The sequence below is a fragment of the Cavia porcellus genome, unplaced genomic scaffold, assembly GCF_034190915.1.
Source record: "Cavia porcellus strain 051 isolate PalLab524CR breed Dunkin Hartley unplaced genomic scaffold, mCavPor4.1 scaffold_17, whole genome shotgun sequence".
NCBI lineage: Eukaryota > Metazoa > Chordata > Mammalia > Rodentia > Caviidae > Cavia > Cavia porcellus.
Window position 1 is genome coordinate 41,647,929 of NW_026947500.1, and position 21,834 is coordinate 41,669,762.

General features: G+C 54.1%; 1 protein-coding gene across 5 annotated transcripts in view; it reads left to right on the forward strand.

Annotated features, from left to right (window-relative positions):
* The first annotated feature begins 8,121 nt into the window (after positions 1–8,121).
* The window catches only part of Tspan18 (tetraspanin 18), a 125,860-nt gene continuing 112,147 nt past the window's right edge, over positions 8,122–21,834 (forward strand). For 2 of the 5 annotated variants that reach the window (XM_063227807.1, XM_063227809.1), the window contains exon 1: positions 8,122–8,341. Coding sequence is in view for 2 of the 5 variants with exons in the window: in XM_063227805.1 (XP_063083875.1) it covers positions 8,500–9,254 (755 nt within the window). In the remaining 3 variants the exon portion in view is untranslated. Of the gene's footprint in view, positions 8,342–8,380; positions 9,255–21,834 lie in introns of those variants that run through there. The other 3 variants (XM_003465129.5, XM_063227805.1, XM_063227806.1) reach the window with 3 other exon arrangements.

Genomic DNA, 21,834 nt, shown 5'->3' on the forward strand with positions numbered 1-21,834 from the left:
TTTGGGGGACACCTGGCATGAGCACACCTCCTGCAGGTGACAGAGAGAGAGGGCCCGGACAGAGGTGTCCAGTAAGTCCAAGGATGGGAGGTAGAGGGGCAGGGTTGAGGGCACCCTGAATCAGGCGCTCCGAGGTCCAGACCAGCTAGGGCTGCCACCGTCACCCTGCACTTCTGAGCCCATGGGGAATCTGGGTCCATCACAGGGCAGCCCTGCACCCAAGGCCGGAACGCTTCCCAGGGTGCAGTGCGCCCCAACCGCAAGATCCCCGGCTGTTGGGTTCACCATTATGTGCTGGGTGCAGCCACGCAGGCAGGGGCCTAGTCCTTCTTTTCTCCTTTCTTTTCTCTTCTTTTCCTTCCCCTTTTCGCAGTGCTGGAGATGAAACCCAGGGCCCTGTGCGCGCTACAGGAATGCTCTCCACCCTCAGTGCTGCCCTAAAATATTGACTGGATGAATGAAATCTGGGATTCCAGGGCTCACACCCTGAAATGTGGATTGACAACTCTGATGGCATGGGCTCAGCAGGACAAATCATTTTTAAAAAGCAACAGAAACCAAAACCAGTCAGGTTTGGATCAGGGGTGCACACCTGTAACCCCAGCACTCGAGAGGCTGTGGCAGGAAGATTGCCTCAAGTTTGAAGCCAGTCCAGGTTACACAAGTGAGTTCAGGTTCAGCCTGAACTACACAGCAAGACCCTATCTCAGAGAAACAAAGACCAAGGTCATTTTGGCTGGGGCGGATACATTATTTGATTTTATTTTCTCTGTACAGTACTTAACGTCTTAATTCTGTTCAGCTAAAGCTAGTGTCTCTTGACAATTTGCTCCTTTCTTTCACCCACCAAATATTTATGGATCCCCTGGTCGGTGCAGACACGGCTCACCCCAACGCAGGACGGGCTGCTCTTGGGGACCTGTTTGCTGCGGACTCAGCCCGGAGCTGTGGCACTATCAGCGTGAGGAGAGCCCGAGGCTCCTGGCCAAGGCCAGGCTCTGCAAGAGGCAGCTGTCCCGCAAACAGCCTCCCGAGCTTTCTGGGGCTCTGCGGTCTGTGCTGGGGAAGTGTTCCTAAAACCGCCCACTGGGCCTTTTATCCCCCTTATCTTTGGCTCCTCTGTGGCTGGGGATAAGCCAGGCGTGCGCCCGTCTCTGGATTTATGAGAGGTTTACCTATCTGGAATAAAAAGCAAGGAACCAGGTGGGGAAGAGATGCAGAAAAACCCAGGAAGAAGGAAGCTCCAAGGAGAGAAGGCTGGACCTGCCAGAACCCTCTTGATGGCCGCCCGGATCCCTCCAGTGGTGCCCCCTTTCTGGAAGCTGAGATTTCCGGTGTCCTCCCAAGCTCCGTGCCATCTTCTGTGGCATCGGAGGTCAGTGCTGGGAAAAACAAGAAGTGGAAGTGGAAGCCAGGCTGGTCGCTGCCCAGGGCTCCTTAACACAGGAACACGATGTGGCTCCGCAGGTTTTTGTTTCTCTGTTTGTGGTGGGAAGGTCCTGAGGGTCAGCTCCCAGACTGGCATAAGGAGGAGCTGGTCCCATACATGAGATAGGCAAGGCACAAACATTAACTTGAGCGAGCGAATGGACCTCATTCTGAAAGAAAAGACGTCATTGACCCCAACAGACACGCATGCGTACACACGGTGGTCACGGTTCCTTGACAGTCTGGGCTTTGCAAGCCCCACAGGGCTGCTGAGTCCCTGGTGCGTGAGAGCTTGGACATCCTGGTGTCTTGTTCCCATTTCATAGCCAGGAACACCATGGCTGCTGGATCACTCTGCTTTCTCCCTGATCCTCCTCCCGTAAAACCACTGTACTCACCAGTGGTGGCTGCCCCCTAATGCTATAGGCTGCTGGCAGAGCTGGAAGGGACAAGATGTTGTCACCCACATTTATACACACACACACACACACGCACACACACACACACACACACACACACACACACACACACAGGAAAAGTGTACACACAGTATGGATGCTCTGCCAGAAGAAGCCAGGGCCCAGAGAAGAGGGGGTGCTTAAGTGCTTTTGGGACCCGAAGCCAGATTGCCTAAGTCTGAATTCCAGCCCTGCCACTTAGCTTGATGACCTTTGACTGTGCCTTCCCATGCCTCAGTTTCCCCACTGGTAAACCGGTGGTGATGATAGTGGCTGATATTCAGGACGTGGTTAGGAGAGAGCCGACACCCAGGAAGTGCCCTGGGTGCCACTTAAGGGACCATTTCTACATCTGCTTGGGAACAGCGCGTGCAGAGATGCTCGCCAAGGAGGCTTGGCGCGGAGCCATTGCTCTTGGGGCCCGTCACCTCGAGCTGTGTCTGGAATGTGGGCCAAGTGGGGAGCGGGAGGCAGGGTGGGTGGTCAGACCGAGCTGTCCTAACAAGGAGTCCTGGCAGCTTGGGAAAGGGGACAGATGCCTCTAAAACTGAGCTGTGGGTGGGGCCACCTCTCTCGGCCCTGGATGGACCAGTGTTGCCCCTCGCTGGCTTCTGGTGCGGGCAGTGGCCATGCACCCTGGGCATTCCTTGTGTGCGGTGACCTCTGCCCAGTCTCTGCCCCTGTGTCATGTGGCTTCTACCCCTGGATTTTCACCCAGTCTTGGTATCTGTCTCTGTGTCCACATCTCTGCTGCTGAAGAGGACTCACTCATGTTGGGTCAGGACTTTGTCTTTTTGTTTTATTCATTTATTTTTCTGAGAGCTGGTCTGGCTGTGTAGTCCAGGCTGGCCCTGAGCCCACAGCAATCCTCCTGCCTCGGCCTCCTGAATTCTGGGATTACAGGTGGACACCTGGTGCCTGACAGGGCCTTGTCTTGACCATCTACAGAGGTACCAGGGCTCGGGACCTCAGCATGGTTTAGGGGACACAATTCACCCTGTACCCAAAGGAGGGGAGACAGGGGTGGGAGAGAGAAGGAGGCTGCAGGAGGTGGCCTGTGCTGTCTGAGGTCAGAGTAATGGCCTTGGGCCCAGACATATCTGGCAGGGGTCAGGTCTTCAGCCCTGCTAACTGTAGTCGATGGCACCTAGCACTTTCCACCCTTGGGGACCCAGAGGCCAGTCACTGGTCACGTCTCAAATGTCAGTGCCAGCAGTCACAGCACATGGGGCTCTTTCTGGTCTGCCCGTGTGTCCCATCACTCCCGCTCTCCCCTGAGCATGTGACCCTCATGTAGTAAGCACAGAAAGGTTCTGATCTCCTTTCTTCATTTCCTGGGTGGCTTAGAATTTCCTGCCTGTAAAATAGGCTTCCTTAGCAGCTTATGTTACAGAGTTGTCTAGATATTTCAGTGAGCTGGTGGGTTAAGGTCTCATCACAGTGCCAGACGTGGCCCATAGCAGACAATCTTCCTGTTAAAGACAAGAATTCTAAAGAACATAGAGGCACAGTAACTTGCCTGAAGACACACAGCTGATGAGTAAAGGAGCCAGGCTCCGAACCTGTGTCTATATAACTTTACAACCTGAGCTTCTACCCAAGTAAGTGCTCCATGAATGATAGTTATTAGTATTATCTGCTACAAGTTTTATAGTTTGGGGCTGCAATCTTTTTAAATTGACCTGGCTGTCTTTGGACTTGTGATCCTCCTAAGTAGCTGCGATTACACATGCAGACCACTACAGGATGGCCCCTTCTGGTTGCCAGAGTTGCTTTTTGGAAAGTCCAGTCCCTAAGCACCAGAGGAAACTGGGCCCTGGCTTCTCTTGGCAGAGTATCCATACTGTGTGTACACTTTTCCTGTGTGTGTGTGTGTGTGCGCGCGTGTGTAAATGTGGGTGACACTATCTTATCCCTTCCAGCTCTGCCAGCAGCCTATAGCATTAGGGGGCAGCCACCACTGGTGAGTACAGTGGTTTTACGGGAGGAGGATCAGGGAGAAAGCAGAGTGATCCTGCAGCCATGGTGGGCCCTGAGGTCAAGACCCCATCTTGTCAGCCCCGCCAGGGTGCCACAAGGTGTCCGTGTTTATTCCCGAGAAAGTCACTCCTGAGATAAATGCATAACCATTCTTCTCTGTCGTACATTTTAATGAACTGTCATTTTGGGGGCAATGATTGCAAATTACAGATAAGAAGAGACAAGTCAGGAAAAATCAGAGGCAGTGATTAAACAGTAGAAATTCGGCCTGGCTCAGAAAAGCCGGGTTTTAAGGTCACCACACCTGCATGGGCAGGGTCTGCCCTGGCCACATCATGCAGGCACCAGCTGTGAATGCAGTCACCTACCTAAGAGGCTCCAGGCTGAGAGCTTTCCTCGGGACCCTTAGAAGGCACCAGAGGGTTTGAGGGGCCGGGCCTAAGGGCACAGCTGGGAAGTGGTAGGTTATCCTGACCCAGTACATGCTACAGGAGCTGGAGGCCCAGGAAACAGGGCCCGCCCATCTCTGGAAAGGCTCACAATCTAATTGGCCACGAAGTCAAGAAGTTATACACTATGCTTCTGCCTCAGCCTCCCAGAGAGCTGGGATCCTGCCCCTCCCAGCCGGCAAACCCTCTTTAAATGAAGGACATTTCTTGAAATCTTAAGTGGGACCCTGTGGCAGGATCAAGACAAGGGACTCTGCTTCTTCTACAGCTTGGAGGGGGCTTTCTCTTGTCTCTTACAGACCTTAAGGCACCCAGGAGCTCCCAGCCCCACTGAAAACTTGCCAGCCCACGCTGGGCATGGTGGCAGAGGCTGACGGGAGGATCTATGGACTCCCGAGTGGAGGCTCTTTGCTTTGTTTTGCTATTCTGAGACAGGGTCTCACTAAGTAGCCCAGGTGGCCCACAACTTACGGCGATCTGGCCTCAGCCTCCCTGGTGCTGGGATTACCAGGCAGTGCTGTGAGGCCTGGCCTCCGGCTCTGTGCCCTGCACTGGCCTTCCCTGGATGCCAGTGCAAAAAGGGCTCATGCCAGGTGTCCCGTGTCACAGCACCTACACCGCACAGCCCTGGCCACCTCGGGCCACGCTAACTTGTCTCCCGGGTGCCGAGCATGTTCAAAAGCAATGCTTCTACTGCCCTCAACACCAGGGCTGTTGAGAAGCCCCTTGCACGAGCCAGGAGGCCTGGGTTGAATGCCGGCTCCCAGACAGCACAGGCTTCGGTCCTGTCTGTTTCCCCACCCCTACAATGAAGTAGGTGGCTTACAATGGATTCTCCACAAGCTTCCTTCCAGAAGGGTAAGCGAGGAGCCTGCAATCTACTGGGCCAGGCCACTCTGGGTGTTGGACAGCCTGAGATCCCAGCTGAGGATAGAATCCATGCGCCCCCAACACCTCCTCTCCTTTCAGGGCTTACCCCTCCACATACCCTCACCCTGGGAAGCCCATTACCTCCTGAGCTTCCTCATGAGCACAACCTTGGGTCCTTTTTCGCTTTTATCTAAGAATAAAGGGTTCCCCAAGGCATTTGCCCAGGTTCCCACTTTACAGATGTAAGCACTGTATGTGGGGTTCAGTCTCTGAAGCAGAGATCCAGACTGACCTGTTACCACATGGAAAGTCACGTGGGGCTTCTTGCCAGGTTCTTGGTGTCTGGGGCAAAGAGTTGTCATCCCAGAAAAGGGATAACTGACCAGTGAACAGGGTCATGGTGGCCCTGAGGATAAGGGGCAGAATTCTTGTATCAAAATTCCTAGACTGGCTTCCCCATTATGAAAATAAGCGATTGGAGTGGTTGTCCATGATGGATCACGCTTGTAATCCCAGCCCTTGGGAGGCTGAGGCAGAAGGATCATTGAGAGTTTCAAACTAGCCTGGGCTTCACAGTAAGGCTCTGTCTCAACCAACCACACAATAAAACTCACAATGCCAGGTATAAACTGGCTTATGGAAAATTTTGGTTTTCCGCAATATGTAAATGAAGGATTTTTTGATTGGTTGTGCCCCCATGCAAATGAAGGACTGAAAATGGCATCTTCTGATTGGTCCTATACGTCAGATTCAGATAAGAACTGAGAACGTCGCCTTCCCATTGGTTCCTGTACAGTGCTCGGGAGCCAGGGAGTCATTTTGGGTCCGGTGTTCAGTGCATGTCCTCTGGATTTTTATGAATGTTGACATACGCTACCCAGTTAGTTGTCCTATTTGTCCCAGCCCTACCTCCTTACCTGGCACAGGACTAAACTCTGGATTCTCAACTTTTGAAAGGAAGGGGTTTTTTTGCTGAGTTTGTATAGATTAATGTTTCCTGACTACAGAACATAACAGACTGATTGCTAATACATTTTTACCCCTTTTTGGTCCTTATCTCCCTTTTCAAGAGAGAGTGGGCTGGGAGTTTAGCTCCTTCCTCAGGTGGACAAGTTTTTTAAAAAATCAGTTACAAATACATTGCTAGAATAAACTTTTATTTTTGTGTTCATTTTTAAATTTTTTGCAGTAGTAGACATTGAATCCAGGGCCTTTATACTAGGTTACAGCCCCAGCCCTTTTTAATTTTTTTATATTTGATTTTGAAAGAGGGCCTCACTAAGTTGCTACATTGCCCAGACTGGACTCTAACTTCCATCCTCCTGCCTCAGCCTCCTAGAGTGCCAGGATTGCAGCCATGCACCAATACTCCTAGCTCTGTGTGTTTATTCCAAGTTTACTTTCTATTTATAGTAACATGATGCTGAGTTTCCATTTACTACATTGACAATATTTTTTTAAAAACTCATGTAAGTAAAACAAAACATAAAATAAGAGCTGATTTAAGGAAAGCAATTAAGCAGACAGTCCTCGATGTCGGGCTATGTTCTCTGTGAGGTGGCAAAGCAGCCAAGGCCTGGAAAACTCTGGCCTTGCAGCTGGAATTTCCCTCCCAGCTGAGCATGTGTGTTGTCTCGCTGCCTACATTTTTTTAAAAAAAATTTGTTTATACTTTTGTTTTTTGGAGACAAAGTCTCACTGTGTAGTTCAGGCTGTCTTCATGGGGATCCTCCTGCATCAGCCTCCTAGTTGCTAGGATTGTAGCATCTGGCCTGCACCTCCCCAGACCCTACACCCTGGATCTGGACTCCCTTATTTCTCTGCACGCTCCTGTTGCTCCTCGACCCCAGGACACCGTATACAACAACCAGCTTCGGTTAGCACAGGACCTGGTGGGCTCCCGGCCTCTCCTTACCAGCTGCAGGAGTGTGGATCCCTTGTCCTTTTCCACATTCCGCTAGAACTTTCTCTTGCTTGCAATGGCTCACTGAAGAGCTCTTCCTCAGTTTACCTAGTGACTCAGTGTGCTGGCTGAAGTGACGGACGTCTCCTAAGTCCTCAGAGGGACATACAGTTTCCAGCAAGGTAGGCATGGAAAGGTAGCAACTTCCTGCCCCTCAACTCTGCCCTGCGGCCTGAGACCAGGACATAATTCATATTCAAGCCCGGACAGTCACTCACGCCTTAGTGAGAACCAGTTGGTCAAAAGGCCTCCTTCGGAGTTTATGTTCCTGTGAGAGCCTGGGACCCACAGTGGCCCTTCAGAGTGGCCAAGGGAAGAGGAATGGGCCACGTGGCCGCCTCTCATCTCATCTAGGCAGCTACCAAGCGTCCGCTGGGTTGTCTGCTTTATCTGCGGGGCTGTGGGTTTTGTCTGGGCCAGGGCCCAAAGCTGAGTAACAGAGAAAGCTCGGAGGTTGAACGCCTCAATGAATCATGGGACAGGGGCTGCGAACCCTAAATCTGCGATCCCGGAGGATGGGGTCCGGCTCCTCCTCCTTGGAGCGCAGTGGTCGCCAGTCTTCTGAAGCCAAAGCGGGACCCTGCGCAGGCCCGCAAGATCGCCAGGGGGATCTCCGTCCCCATCGGTCCTGCAGTCGGCCGGAGGCTGGCGGGGGTGCGTCGCGGGAAAGTTCCCGGAATAAATCCTCGGTTAGAGCGCGCCATGCCCAGGCTCACTGTACGTCTTCCGAATTGAGGAGGGGCGTGGGGTGGGCTCGGGGTGCAGATTGCGGAGGTGGGCGGCCTCGAGGGCCCCCAAGCCAGGTCTGGGTGCAGCCAGCTGAGGAGGGGAGAGGCGAAGGCCTTCCCGGCGGCCAACAGGGTAACAGCGCGGCCGAGCCCGCCGGGAGGAGATTGGGGGGCCGTGCAGGGGGCGGGCGCGGGGCGGGGCCTGGAGGTCGGGGGCGGGGCCGGGCTGCGGCGGCCGCCGGCGTCTCGGCTCCAGGCTGCGCGGCGGACGCAGCGCCGAGCGATCGCCGCCGAGCCGCGCGAGGCCGCCCGAGCGGATCCCCAGCCCCGGCCGAGCGCGCCCGCTCCGCCCCCGCCGCGGTCCCCGGTCACGTCTTCGCTGCCGGGCACGAGTTGCGCGCACCTCTGCACCGGGAAAGTTTCCCCCGCGGCCGCCTGTGGAGTTGGCGGGGTCCGGACGCCGAGGTAGGTAGGGTCCCCGCCCCCCGCATTTCCCCGGTGACCCCGTCCCGGCGCTGCGCGCTGCCCTGAAAGTGCGCGCCCCGGAGGGATGGGGTGCAGGTGGCACGGGGGTCTCTGCACCGTCCCGGGAAGCGCAGGAGCCAAGTTCTGCTTAAACTAGCATGGGGAGGTTGGGGTGCCGGGAAGACGCGCCCCCTCGCCCGGATCCACGCGGGCCGGCGGGCCCGGGACAGGTGCAGCGCCGCCCTGGCGCCGAGCGGTCGCGATGGACACTGGCTCAGGATAGTGGCCGGCGGCGTGGCAGGTGGGGGTTCGAGATTCAGCGATCGGCAAGGGCTGTGTCCGGAGGGACGGTGCACCCCGGACCACCTCCTAGGGGCCAGGGTAGGAAGCCGAGCCGGAAGCCCGCGGGGAGGCGGTGGCGCCAGGCGGGGACCCTGATCTCGCGCTGCCTGCGGGGTCCCTGGCGGCGGGCGGGGCGGGAGCACCGCGCCTTCTCCCGCGCTGGTTCTTCCCCGCCGTGTGTGTGCAGCTCGGGGTCACGGAGGCTCTGGGGGTGCCTGCTGGATCTGAGGTTCAGACCTGATCGATATAAGAGTGGATCGAGGAGGGAGTCCGCGGGGAGGAAGGGAGGCCGGGCTCGGTGGGTTCGCGCCGGCTCCGGGTCCCGCTGGAACGAGGGAACTTGGCACCGCCAGGGGGCGTGCTACCCGGCTGTTCGGCCGCGAAGGCGAGCGCTGGGTCCTCGCCGGCGACCGCCCAAAATTCCGGATCACAAACCACAGACCCTCACCCCTACCCTGATAAACACAGGGTCCGCCGGGAGGGGCACCCTCGCGTCGCCCCTTAAGAACCCTGAAGAGGCACCCAGAGGAACCTTCCTGGAAAGACAGCTGGAAAGACCGGCTGTCAGGAGGTGGGTTTTGTTGGGGGGGGCAGCTGACAGGGTGCAGAGAGGAGTAAAAATTCACTCCTGAGGGGTGGGGGCAAAAGACTGTAGCCCGGAACAGAGAATCGGTGTGGAGAGTGTGGGCTGAAACCTTAACTTTTCGGGGTTTCCTGAAGTTGCCAAACCCAAATGTGAAATGCACCAGGTTTCCAGGACCTGGCCCATGAATACATGTGGTGGGATAAGCTTTGGGGTACACCCACTCTTACCCATCCTCTTGGGGCACAAACTGAGGGCACAGGGTGGAGAGAGGGGCTCCCAGTGGAAGTGTTGAATTTCTCAGCCCTCTTCCCCGTCTTGGGTCTAGGGTCTCTGGGCACTCTGGTCTGGTCACCTCGAAGGTACTGGCGGGAACCTGTCCTGGGTCCCCATGGCCTCACCTGAGGCCCTCTCCGTGTTGAATCGGGGTATCTGAGCTTTGGGAAGGAGAAGTGGCTACTGGCTTCTGTGAAAAGAGTGATTTTTGTCATGTGCAGGGCTGTTGGGTATGGAAGAGCCACGCTGGTGAGATCTACCTCTCCTTTTTTTTTCTAATTCCTCTTCCCTGAGCCTCCAGAGAACACAAAGCGCCGAGCAGAGGGAGGTGAACGTCCTGTGGCTGGTGGAAGTTTTCACTCCCCAGGCTTGCAGTGTCGGTGCCCCTCCCCCTCCTGCCTACCCTCCCCCTCCCGTGCCCTCGGGGTCCCCTGCAAAGGTGGTAGAAGTGGGGCAGTCCCTAAGAGAGAGCCGGATGAGGTTTCTGCAGTCTCCAAATGTTTTTGTTGGATGAAACCAAAATGCTCCGGGACCAAGTTGCTACTGGAAAGATCAGCAAGCTTATGAGTTTGAATAGGAGAGGGGGAGGAGGAAGAGGAGAGAGGAAAGGGTGGGGAAGCCGCCTTGTCTCTGTATTTGTCTTTAAGACATTCCAGGGGGCTAGAAAACAAAAGGAGTGTTTTTTTTGGGTTTGTTTTGCTTTTAGGGGCTCTCTTTTTCCTGCAGCCAGAAGCCTGCCCGAACAGCCCAGCCCTTGCCGCCCAGGCTGTGTGTCTGCCCTACCCCACCCCACCAGGGCTGGCAGCTTTCTGGATTCTGCCCCTTGTCTCTGTTCCCCAGCCACACCCCACCTGTGCCAACAGGAGAGACTTCAGGCCCCTCCAAATGTCCCGGTGTGTGTGGCAAACTCCCAGAGGTCTGATTCAGCAGAATTTCAAGTCTTTGGGTGCTGTTTCCTCATCCCCCCCCCCCACAAAGCCCAAAACGGGAGTCAATTGGTGAAAGCTCTGGGCCACATCCTAAGAAACAGAGGTCACTCTCCGCATGGGTGGAGGGCATCTGGGTGACTTCAGGACAAACCCTTGGCTCTGAAAAAAATCCCGTATCAACCTCAAAGTGGCTCCTTGAGTTTCTGAATGCCAATTTAGTGATCTGGGAGTGGGTGAGAGGCCAGGGTGATGGTGGGGGGCTGGGACAGTTTGGGAGGTGGCATTGAGGCAAGAGATTATGGGGATTTGTTGGAAGGGGATCTGGGTAATGGTAGGACAAGCAGACTTGACATCCTGCTTTCAGATCGCCCCTGTGGCCTGGGGAGAGTCACTTCCCCCTTTGACTCTGTCTCCCCATTCTGTAAATGAAGGCCTTGAGACAGATGGGCCTTGCAACCTGAAGTCAGGAGTCTCACCTTAGGGTGCTGGCCAGCCCCTCTGGGTCCTGCCTTTGGTCCAGCAGAGGATGCCTGTCCTGGCTGGCTAGCCCTTCTTAGCAGAGTTTCAGCAAAGCTCCAGCTTGGGAATGTTGTGAATTCAAACCCAGTTCCTACAGTCTTTTGGCTTGCATAGACAAAACATTCAGCAGTTTTGGGCAGAGAGGGACATGTTGGTGGCCAGTTTCTGCTGGGAGCCCCGTGTCTGTCTGCAAACTCCTCTCTCTAGACACTTGACAAGTCCCCACCCTTCTCAGGCAGAGCCAGTGTTGGGGGGACTGGACTGCACATTTCAGGGACACTTCCCTCCGGTGGGTGGCTCTTTTGGCCCAATTTCATCAGCACGGAGAAGGGAAATCAGGAACATTTGTTCATGCTCGGCTGGGAAGCGGCGAGGGGAGGAGGGGGCTTGGAAACCATCACTTTGGTCCCACGGAGCAGATGATGCTGGCCGATCTGCAACCTGATGCCACTGAGCTCACATGCCAGCTTGGGCTCCTCCTGCCTCCCGGGCTGGCACCTTGGACCCACATCAATGCTCCGTGTGATGGAGTGGGGGCCCCTAACGAGACTCTTGGAACAGAGAGGCACAGTGAGGTGAGGCGCCCCTGGGTTTGCATCTGGCAAATGGGGCTTTCATCTGGGCCTTGTTATCTGATAATCTGGCCTGTGCTTTTCTGCACCCAAGATCGTTGGGCTAATTAGCGCGTTAAGCAGCTTGGAGATGAGCAGGAACTTGCTCCCTGGCTGGGGGCGTGGATGTGCATAAGGACAGGCAGTGATGAACCGAAAGGCCCTAGAATGAGGACATGGTTTCCAGCCTTGGACCTCTTAACAGATACAGCTGCAAAAGCTTGGCTGAGTCCCTGCCCCTCTCTGAGCCTCAGTTTCCCTGTTGCTTTGGAGGAATTATTGCACAGTGGTTAGACTTCCCGCGTTCCAATGTTGGCCATCCTACTCTTCAGTTTTGTGACCTTAGACCACTGAACCTTAGTGCCTCCATTTCTCATCTGTGAAATAGACCTGAATGAGCTCAAACTTGGAAAACACAGAGCCCAGCACATAGTAAGTGCTCAATTTTGGTTCTTGCTGATATCCTGAGGCAGGCTGTTGTGCTGAATATCAGCCTTGGGTGAATGTGCTGCTTTCTGGGGCCTTATCCCTTCCCCAGCTCCCTTGAGGTTCCCTTCCTGAGTCTTGTGACTGGTCTCCTGTAGCCCAATCCCGGTGGCAGGAAGCCCAGGCTGACGTCACCAAAAATACCCTGGTTTCTGGCACTGGAGGGATGATATTTCATCAGCCAGTATTTGCCCTCTCCCCTCCACGCTTTGTTTCTCCCTGTGCTGTAGTATGAACACCATATGTGCAGATCATAAGTTTAAGCGGATCGACAACTCCCGGATTCACCCTCAGCAGGCCACCTTCCTCAGGGACACTTTGGAGTTTCAAATAAGCAGTCGGGTGCAGGGGTTGTGCTGCTTTATCTCTGGCTGGCCCCACTTCCCTCTTTATGTTCTGTCCTCGGTCTGCACAGGGGTGTGGCCTGGGCCAGGTCTGTGGTCCAAGGCTTTGGGCTTTATCAGTGGTCTGGGCTGGGGCATCCTCTTCCTGTTTGTTTGGGAGGGCACCGGACAGGCTCTTCTTCCTCCAAGAAAGCTGTCGCCTAGAGCCATCCCTGATGCTCCTCAGGGGACGCTGGAGTAAGGGATATTGTCAGTTCCACACATGTAGCTGTTGATACCTTTATAGATGACAGTGAAGCTCAGAAAAGTGGAGTTAGCAATGGGACTGGGATTTGTTCCTTCCCTGCTCCCTAAACCAGTTCCTGATCCTTCCTCTTATATCCAAGCCCCTGGGAGCCCCGGATTTTCAGGAAAGCTCCCCAAGATGTGGCCATCTCTCTCCCCCATGCTTCTGATCATTAAGGGATTCAGGGCCACCCCAAACCCCTCTTTGCACCCTGGGGATGAGGTGGGGGTTAATGGGGTGTGTTGCTGCCCGGGATCTGGATTTGAATCTTGTTGCTGCCACCTGCTGTTCTGTGGCCTGGGGTTCCTGGTCTGAAAACCCGAGTCTGTGTATAACATCAGTGATGCTGTTGAGCTCAGTAATGTTAGCAGTCACACAGGTGGCCCCAGGACCTCAGTGGCTGGACAGCAGCTTACAGTGCTGCTCTAGCCTGGGGTCTGGCCACACAGACTCAGGCTGATGGTGACTTCTCTGGAACTCTTTGTGATTGTTCCTTCCAGAGCCTGTGACATCAGGGTTACTGCAGGAGGGGATGAGGGAGAGGGGAAAGCCACCCTGCACTCCATGCATCAGCCAAAAGGTGACAGGTGTACCTTCAGTTCGAGTGCATTGGTGAGAACTGCCCTGTGGTCCAAACCAGCCACGAGGGAGGCCAAGCATCTAAGGAAGGATGTGGACATTTGAAGGGTACCCCTTCCTGCTTGGGGGTGAATGGGACAAGGCATTCTAGACTTCGGGTACAGACCTGCCATGTCCTGGCCCTTAAAGCTCAGAGGCTTCCTTTCCTAATATCCCTGATGTGTGCTGGTTCATTATAGATTAGAAATGATTTCTAGGCAGATCATGTCGCATTTATAATAGTAGAGGAAGTTGGTGGCATGGGGCTGGCAGGTGAAGTCACAGAAGGGCACAGAGCCAGGCCTACAACCTTCAGTCCAGGATGCCATGGCTGTCACTGGCTTAGTGAGATGTCCAGCTCTGAGAACCCTACCAGACTTTTCCAGAACCTTCTAGAACCTACCACTGCTCCTGACTCCTCCATCCACTTCTAATGGTGGGGGAATCTGTGAGCAGAAGGGTGGGGAATGGGTGAGGGGAAGCTGCAGGAACTTTCTAGAAGCTGAGGGAGAAGGGCAGGATGTGACATGAGAGAAGCCACAGTTCCAGACGTCACAATGAGAGCCCTAGGACGTGGACTTCACATAGTCCTAGGAGCTGCTGCTCATCTGAGCCTCATCAGGGGTGCCCCCCCAAAGCACACATAGGAGTCCTCACGGTTTCCAGCCCACCTGTGCAGCCTCACTAGCCATGTGTGTCCTCTGGGCTTGGGCAGGGAAGAAGAGTCGGCTCGATGAAGGCTTTCTAGATCTTTCATTCTGGAGACAGAAAGGGGGCCAGCCTGGCTTCGAACCTCCACTCCTCTTCTTAGCACTTGTGTGTCTCTGAGCGAGTGTTGGCCCGTGTTCTGCGCTGCAGGACGGCCAGAGGGCAGGAAAGCTGGGCAGGGGAGTCCAGCGCCTGGCACCTCCGAGGGGCTGAGAAGCCTGCCCTTGGCGGCGGAGCCCAGGAGAGGCTGGGAGTGGGCAGAGTGTGAGGATTTAGAGTCAGGGCTTGGGAGGATGGGGAGGTGCCTGACCTTGGTGGCCTCGACTGTGGTCAGAAACCATAGTTAATGTTTAAGTTTTAAAACGTATTATAGTAAAAGATGCATGGCCATGAATCCCCTCAGAATCCACCCCCCAACTTTGAACACACGGACCCCAGGTTCTGCCACATTCTGAGGCTCTGGAAGTCCTTTTTCTTGAGTGCCTTTAGTTATGTTATGCTGGCTGCCTCGATGTCCTGAATCCATTGAAAATGTTTCCCTTTCATGGTCATTTTGGCTTTGGGGAAGAGCCAACAGCTGCCCAGTGCCAGATCCGGTGAGTAAGGTGGCTGAGGACACGTTGTCATATTTTTTGAATGATGGCATGAGTGTTCTCAGCCTCTGCTTTTGGGAATATATGAGGGGATCGGTGGCAGTGTGTCTTGTATTGTAGTGATTTTTAAAAATTAACCAGACACTGTGTTTTGATCAACCCATTTTGAGATGGGCAAAGGGGCCAGAGCTGTCTGACCACCACTAGGACTAGGGGGTTGGGGGGCCTCAACGCGTGGGAGATGCAGTGACAGAGGCTCCCTGCCACCTGCCCCGCTCCCCGTGTTGCTGTTCTTCGGGGACAGATTGCCACATGCTCTCGCTGGCCAAGTGTGTGCAGCTCCCGGGGAGCAGCCCCACAGCCACCTGCTGCCTGACATTTAGGCTCCTTCCAGCAGGGCCTGCCTGGCAGTTGCTTCACGCACGCAGGGGCTTCTTGGGGTTTTAGCCCCCAGCATGATGAGGCTTTTCTGGGACCCAAACAGAAATGTTCCCCAAGGACCTCATGTGGACTGGGCACAGGAGCGGTCAGGAAGAGAGAGACTTTCCAAGCAGCATCTGAGGTCACCCACTTCTACCCCCAGCATAGTGGACACTTGTCCCTGGGAGCATGGGACACTGCTGGCCACAACCCAGAGAGGTGCACTGACTGGACATTTCTGAGAAACACTGGCAGGGATGTCTGCATCTCAGTCACTTTCCTCCTGTTGGGACAAAATATTCCACGCTGGTGATTTAAAAGAGAGCTGTGTCTGCTCACGGTTTCGGAAGGTTCAGTCTATGGTCAGCCAGCTTTGAAAGCAGATAGACCATGGCAGGGGGGCCGGGAAGAGAGCTGCTCACAGCTGGGTGGCCAGGAAGTAGAGAGGAGGATCCTGGGAGAGAGGCAGGTGCACCCTTCCAGGCCGCACCCCAGTGCAGCCTCTTCCATCCAGACCCCACCTCTGACACCAGTGCAGCTACAGCAGCCTCAAGATTCAGTCACCAGACAGGCAGGTAGTCACTGCAGTTCCTGGGGTCCTTGCCGAGCAGCTGTGCCACCCACCCTCTGCCTCCGTGTCTGTGTATCCTTATGATGCCATCAGTCTCAGCGGGCTGGGACCATGCTGATGACCTCATCCTACAAAGCACATCTACAAAGACCCTGCTTCCACGACGCCACCCCCACAGTACTGGGATTGGGCTCCCACCTATCTTCAGGATCCCCACAATACATTCCTTAAAGTTGGACAGTGTCATTAGCTTGTATGTAATCAGGGAAAACAGTGCAGAGAGGTTACATAATTTGTCCAAGCTCATGCAGCTCTATTATGCTGTGTGCACTACCGTTTTCTCTTTGGTGGCTTGGGGCCCCAGGCTCAACCCTTCTGAGGCCCAAGAGGGTTTGGAGGCTTCAGATGAGCAGCCTCATCCTGGTGCAGAGAGGCAGAGGAGAAACCTGGCAGGGAGGGCTAGGGGTGTGGCATCTGAACACAGCTGCCTGGGTTCAAATCCCAGGCCAGTCTGTCTCATGATGTCCATTGGGTCCATCACAAATCACTGGTTTGAGCCTCCGTTTTGACTCGGAGGCTTGGTATTCCTCATGTGCTCACCGCGTACCTCTGTGCCTGCCGTGTCAATACAGTCACCTCTACCTCGTTTGGCTTGGGTGTCTCCAGCTGCAGAATCCAAACAAGCAAATTGTGTAGGAGAAAGAAGCGAGTTGCCCCCGAGGAAGCTGGGGCACACTCACCCGGGGACTCGGTGGGCACCCCTCAGTCATTGTGACAAGTGGTGACATCCGGGGCATTTTGCACTGACTTCAGTCTCACTAGTGAGGTGTCCCCTGTCAGCTCTCCCATCCTCTCTCTACTCCCAGATGTGTCAGTCTCCTTGTGTGGAGACTGAGGCAGATGCCTGAGTTAGGGGCTACCAGAGGGAACAGAGGTGTCACCGAGGCCACAGGGCTTCTGTGTGGCCCAGGGAGGCACTGGGCTGATGGACTATCTCTGTATGCAACCGGCACTTCTTTTCTTCTAGGGGACCACCCTGGGGCGTTCTTGATGGATGGAGTGGCTTTCTCGTGCACCCCTCTTTCCCCACACCCTAACCTGCCTCTTTCCCACTCCTGCATCTGGAGACTTGTAAAGGTGCTGGGGCTGGGCTGAGCAAGGGGAGCCCTCTCTCTGCCAGGACACCCAGGACCGAGGTGTGGTCACAGATTGGGGAAGGGGGCCTCAGTGTAGATCCAGAAACCTCAGACCCTCCAGAGAAAGGCGCTCAGGAATTCCAGGCGAGGTCCTGGATCGAAGTGGGAGTGTTGTTTAAATAAATTAAGAGGGAAGGCAGACCCTGGAGGACACCGGCAGGATTTTCAATAGCTGGGACGATACGCATAACATTTCCTCCTTTTCACTTGGTAATTTTTCCTTCTCAAAGTTTGTCTGAAGAAAGAGTCTGGTGATTTGCAGCACAATGAGCTCAAATAAAAATATTCTTTTAACAATGTGGTTGCTATGTAATTGAATTGAAATAACAGGCAATTTTTGTTTCTAAGTAGCCCAGGTACTCATAAAGGTCTATTCAACCCTGTTTGAGGTTTGTGTGTAAAGAGAAAAGGCCTCCCTGACATCTTTTGGGGGAAATAGTAATGATGAGGATGATACAGTTAAATAAAGTTGTGTGTCTGAGGTTCAGGCGCGTCTGCTGCTGATACACCCGCAGGATTCACACTGAGCACCACCAGAAGGCAGAGTCTAAAGGCGCTCTGAGGTCCTCCCCAAATTGGAGCAGGGGCCAAGTGCAAAAAACGAGGTGCATCCCAGCTTCTGAGCTCCAGGGTCCTGGGTTCAAGTCCTGCACTGCTCCTAGCAGCTGTGCCCCCTGCCAGTTCTGTCCCTTTTAAGACTCAGTTTTCACATCTGAAAAACAGACAGCAGACAGTGACCAGCCTGGTGCTGGGCAGTGGGTCCTTGCCCACCCCTGCTTTCCTTTTCCTGTCCCTTGTCCTCCCCTCCTGTCTCTTCTGCAGAAAACCCACAGTTTTCCCTAGGCACAGGAGCCGAGATGTATCACTTCTTACTTAATGCCCGGTAATCTCTTTCTTTTTTATTTTTTTGATGTTTTAAGACAGGGTCTCGCTTTGTAGTTGAGGCTGGACTTGAAGTCACTGTGTAGTCCAGGCTGGCCTCGAACTTGCCAGTGATCCTCCTGTCTCAGCCTCCCAGTTGCTAGGCTTATAGGCACACACTACCATGTGAGGCTTCGAGGGGAATTTTTGTGCCCTTTTTGCAGAACAGAAGCCTGAGGTGCTGAAGTGTGGAGCTGGGGGCTCAGGCCACAGGGGCAGGATTAGGTGAAGCTGGAGTTTGTCCAAACTGCCCTTTCCCACCACTCAGGATCTCTCAGGGCCATTGCATGCAGTGGTCCTTTTCTTAGCCCAGGGCCAGTGCTGCCTGACTGGGGGGCAGTGGGGGGGGGCAGGGGCGATGTCCCATCCAGCACGCTGGCGGGGGACACAGCGGACCTTCCTGACCTTGACGCTCCTCAGCCACACCCACTGTTGTACTCTCTCCAGATCCTGGACTCAGCTGGGCTCCCCACCCAGGTCATCACCCAGGCTTCTCCCTGGCCAGCAGGCTCGCCGTGCTTCTGAGCTGCTGACCCTTGAAAGACATCACCTTCAGGGCGCCTTGGCACTGCTGATACATAGGCCACCTTTGGCGCCCAACTTCTGTCCTTTCTGCCCTATGAAGTCTCATTTGATGGAGGCTCTTGGGATCCCAGGCAAGGGCCCTGCAGAGGGACAACTCTCCTGGTGCTCATTAGGCACCACCTGCTCCCTGGGACTCTGCTCTGCCTGGAAACTGGGGGCACCAGAGGGAACAGCTGCCTGCGGGTCCCCTGCCCCACACGTTTCTGTTAGAAGTCGCACTTTTCCCTAAACAGAACTCGGGAGTTGGGGAAGATGACTGTGGACACAGGCTTGCACTTCTCTGAGGTTTGTAGGACTGCAGACTAGATCATAGGGTGCCACCAAGGACTGTGTCAGAAAAAGTAGGACCCTGAAGAGGAGGCTGATTATCTCTGGGATGAGGAGAAATAAGATTGGGCTGCACCCTCCCTGCCAATTCAGTGGCTGGTAGAAAGGGCTGAGTGGTGCAGGGTGTGGGGTCTGTCTATCAGGGCTCCAGTCTGGCCCTGTCACACTGATTGGTGTGACCTGGAGCATGCTAGGTTAGGCCCTCGTAGGAAGCTGGAAACAGCCATGTAGCGGGCTGCAGGAGGGAACAGACCTCCTGACAGCTGTCCACTCCTCAGAAGCTGGAGGCCCCATGCCTAACTTGGTGGTGCATGCCTGTAATCCCAGCACTGGGGAGGCTGAGGCAAGAAGATCATTGTAAGTTCAAGGCCACCCTGGGCTACATAGTGAGTTCAAGGCCAGTTTGAACTATGTAGTGAGATCCTGTGTCAGAGATCCAAAGCTTTAAGTAAAAAGAACATGAACAGGAGAGCAAGGAGGAAGATGTTGGAGATCTTGTGGGAGATCTTGTTTGCCTGAATGAGGAATTGTGCACATTTCCAGCTGCTCTTGGGACCTTTGCCTGTCACACCTGTTTGGCCACTTGGGTGTCTGGGAGGCAGCAGGAAGACCTCCCCATCCTGCAGTCCCGTGTGGTGTCTTCCCTCTGCTCCCTGGCTGTGGAGTAAAGTTTTGGAGATGAAGACTAAGCTGCTATTGAGGGAGGACATGCCATTGTAACACAACCCGGGGATCCAGTTTTGGGCACATTTTGCTAAAAATGGCTTCCAGCAGAAGGCAGATGTACAGAAGTTAGGGGACTTTGATTGATTGATTGATTGATTGATTTGCTTGTTTGATTTAAAGAAGTGTTTCTAGCTTTAGCCAGAAGCAGGGATTCACACCCGTGATCTCAGCAATTTGGGAGCCTGACGCAGGAGGATTGCAAGTTCAAGTCCTGCCTGGGTGATGTATGAGACCCTGTCTCAAAACTAGAAAGTGTTTAAAATGGGCCCAGAGCAGGCATAGCGCAGTGGTAGTGCACCCCTGGTACCCCTGAGTTTGACTCCCCAGTGTCACCTAAAGCAAAACCAAAGGAACAGCAATAACAAAATCCCTGGTGTGAGCCAGGGGGAAAGAACAAGAAAGAGCCATCTGGCCTGGCTGAGGGGAGAAAATGAGATTGTTTGGTTTTCATTTGCAGCAAAATACATGGTGAGCTTTCCCAAGGCAAATGCTCCTACAGACAGAGACGGCAGGAGCCTCCCGGGTGGGGGGCAAGACAGCACCTCTGCGGAGCCTCCGCCCCAAGTGTGTTTTCGGGCCGTGCAGAAGGGCCATTGTCCGGTTGTCAGCCGCGCCAGAGAAGTCGGATTGCCCATCTTGTCACAGTAGGGAAGGTCTCTCCTCCCAGGCCCTGGGTCTCGTGGTAGGAGGCTGCAGTCCTGTCTCTGCACCGAGAGCCCGGCCTGCAGCCGGCCTGGGTTCTGTCTCCAGTGTTTACTGTGTAGCAGGAAGAAGGGAAACAGATGTGAATCGCTTGAGATGAATGAGGTTCCCGGCAGGTTTCTGGCTTTTCCAGTGGTTCCTAATTGACAGTGAGAAACCTGGTGGAGTTGGGAGACAGCCCCAGATTCCAAATGAGGCAAACGGCTCCGAGTGCCAACATTGCCACGGCTTGGCTGTGTGACCCTAGGCGAGGTGCTAGGCCTCTCTGGGTCTCTTTTGTCATCTGCAAGAACCAGAGGGAAAAACAGAAACACAAATACATCAGGGCAGAGGCAAATTGTCTTCACAGCTGGCTACCCAGGTTGGCATGGAGAATGGAATCTAATAAGCTGGAGAAAGGGCTGGGCTTAGGTTTGATTCTATTCTTCTGTTTCTCTGATAACCATCCTGGGAATAAGAAGGCTGAGCTGCTGGAGAACAAAGGCAGGGCTTTGGAGGCCAGTGCTGAACAGCAGGAGCAACGTGATGGGGTGGTACCTGGATGACACACACTTTTCATTGCAAATGCCAGTGCCGATCGATTGGTCAGGCCTGCCTAGAGCTCATTGGTGGGTGCCCGGGCTGTTTTATCCCTGGCTCAGCGGGAAGGAGGGCCAAGATCAATTATTGATGTCTGGCGTGGATATGGCGAGGCAGAGAGCCTTGAAAGGTGGGGAGATGCGGGTAGAGGTGCAGGGCTGGGGAACCTGGCTGTTGGGTCACTGGCTGTGTGATCCAAGGTGATAGTTTCGGCCTAGGTTTCAGACAGTCACACATGTATTGAGCTGTATCTTGATGAGGCCACAAGGAAGAAGGTCTGACCATGGCTAAAATGAATGAAGCACATGGGCTGAGCGTACAGAACAGTGGCTTGGAGTCTGATCCAGGCTGTGGAGTTTTGTTTAATGCATGAGAAAAAAAAATAACAAAAGTCAAGAAGCAAACAAATAAAAAAAAAACAATAGCTACATAGGTTTTCAAAACAAGATGATAGGGAAAAAAAAGATGATAGGAATTTAACAGTGTTTGTTATATTGCATATTGTTATCTTCAAAATAGTTGCTCAGGTTATGAGGTACAGAAATAAAACAGTAAAATGGAACAAAACATTGGATTTCATAAGACAAAAGGAAATACCTCACAGTTGCTATAATCATATCATTATCCTCCAAATAGGTGCTCAGACCATCCGCCTTAGGCCTGCAAAGTCAGTCAAACAATACAAGCATTAAGTTATTATTATTTTTTTTTACTTCAGTTGCTGTCATCTCAGCCTGGCTTCCGCCTAATCAGCCCTTTGCTTAGCTGGGATGGGGTGCGGAGGGTAGCTCTTGTCTCCCAGCCTGCACTCCAGCTGGCTCACAGAAAGGTGTGGTTTGTCTTCTTAATTCTCTTCCTGTTCACCCTGGCGGCTGCACCCTGTTTAAAGCAGGAAGTTGACCCAATATTAGCACGGTGGGAAATGAAGTGAGAGAGGGTCCCGTACTCTGTGACCCACAGTTCTGCCCCTAGGCATCCTCCCTTCAGAGAGCATCCAGGGCTTCATGACAGGCGTGACAGGCGGTAGCTGGGCCTATCCAGTTGTCCCTAGGCTCCCGCTAGCTGCAGGGGAGAGAGGAGCAGCAGAGTCACACAGGTGACAGTGCGGTGAGGAGAGGAAGAGCTCCTGCTGCTGGTGACGGAGTGGGGGACTCAGAATCCCCAGAGCGAG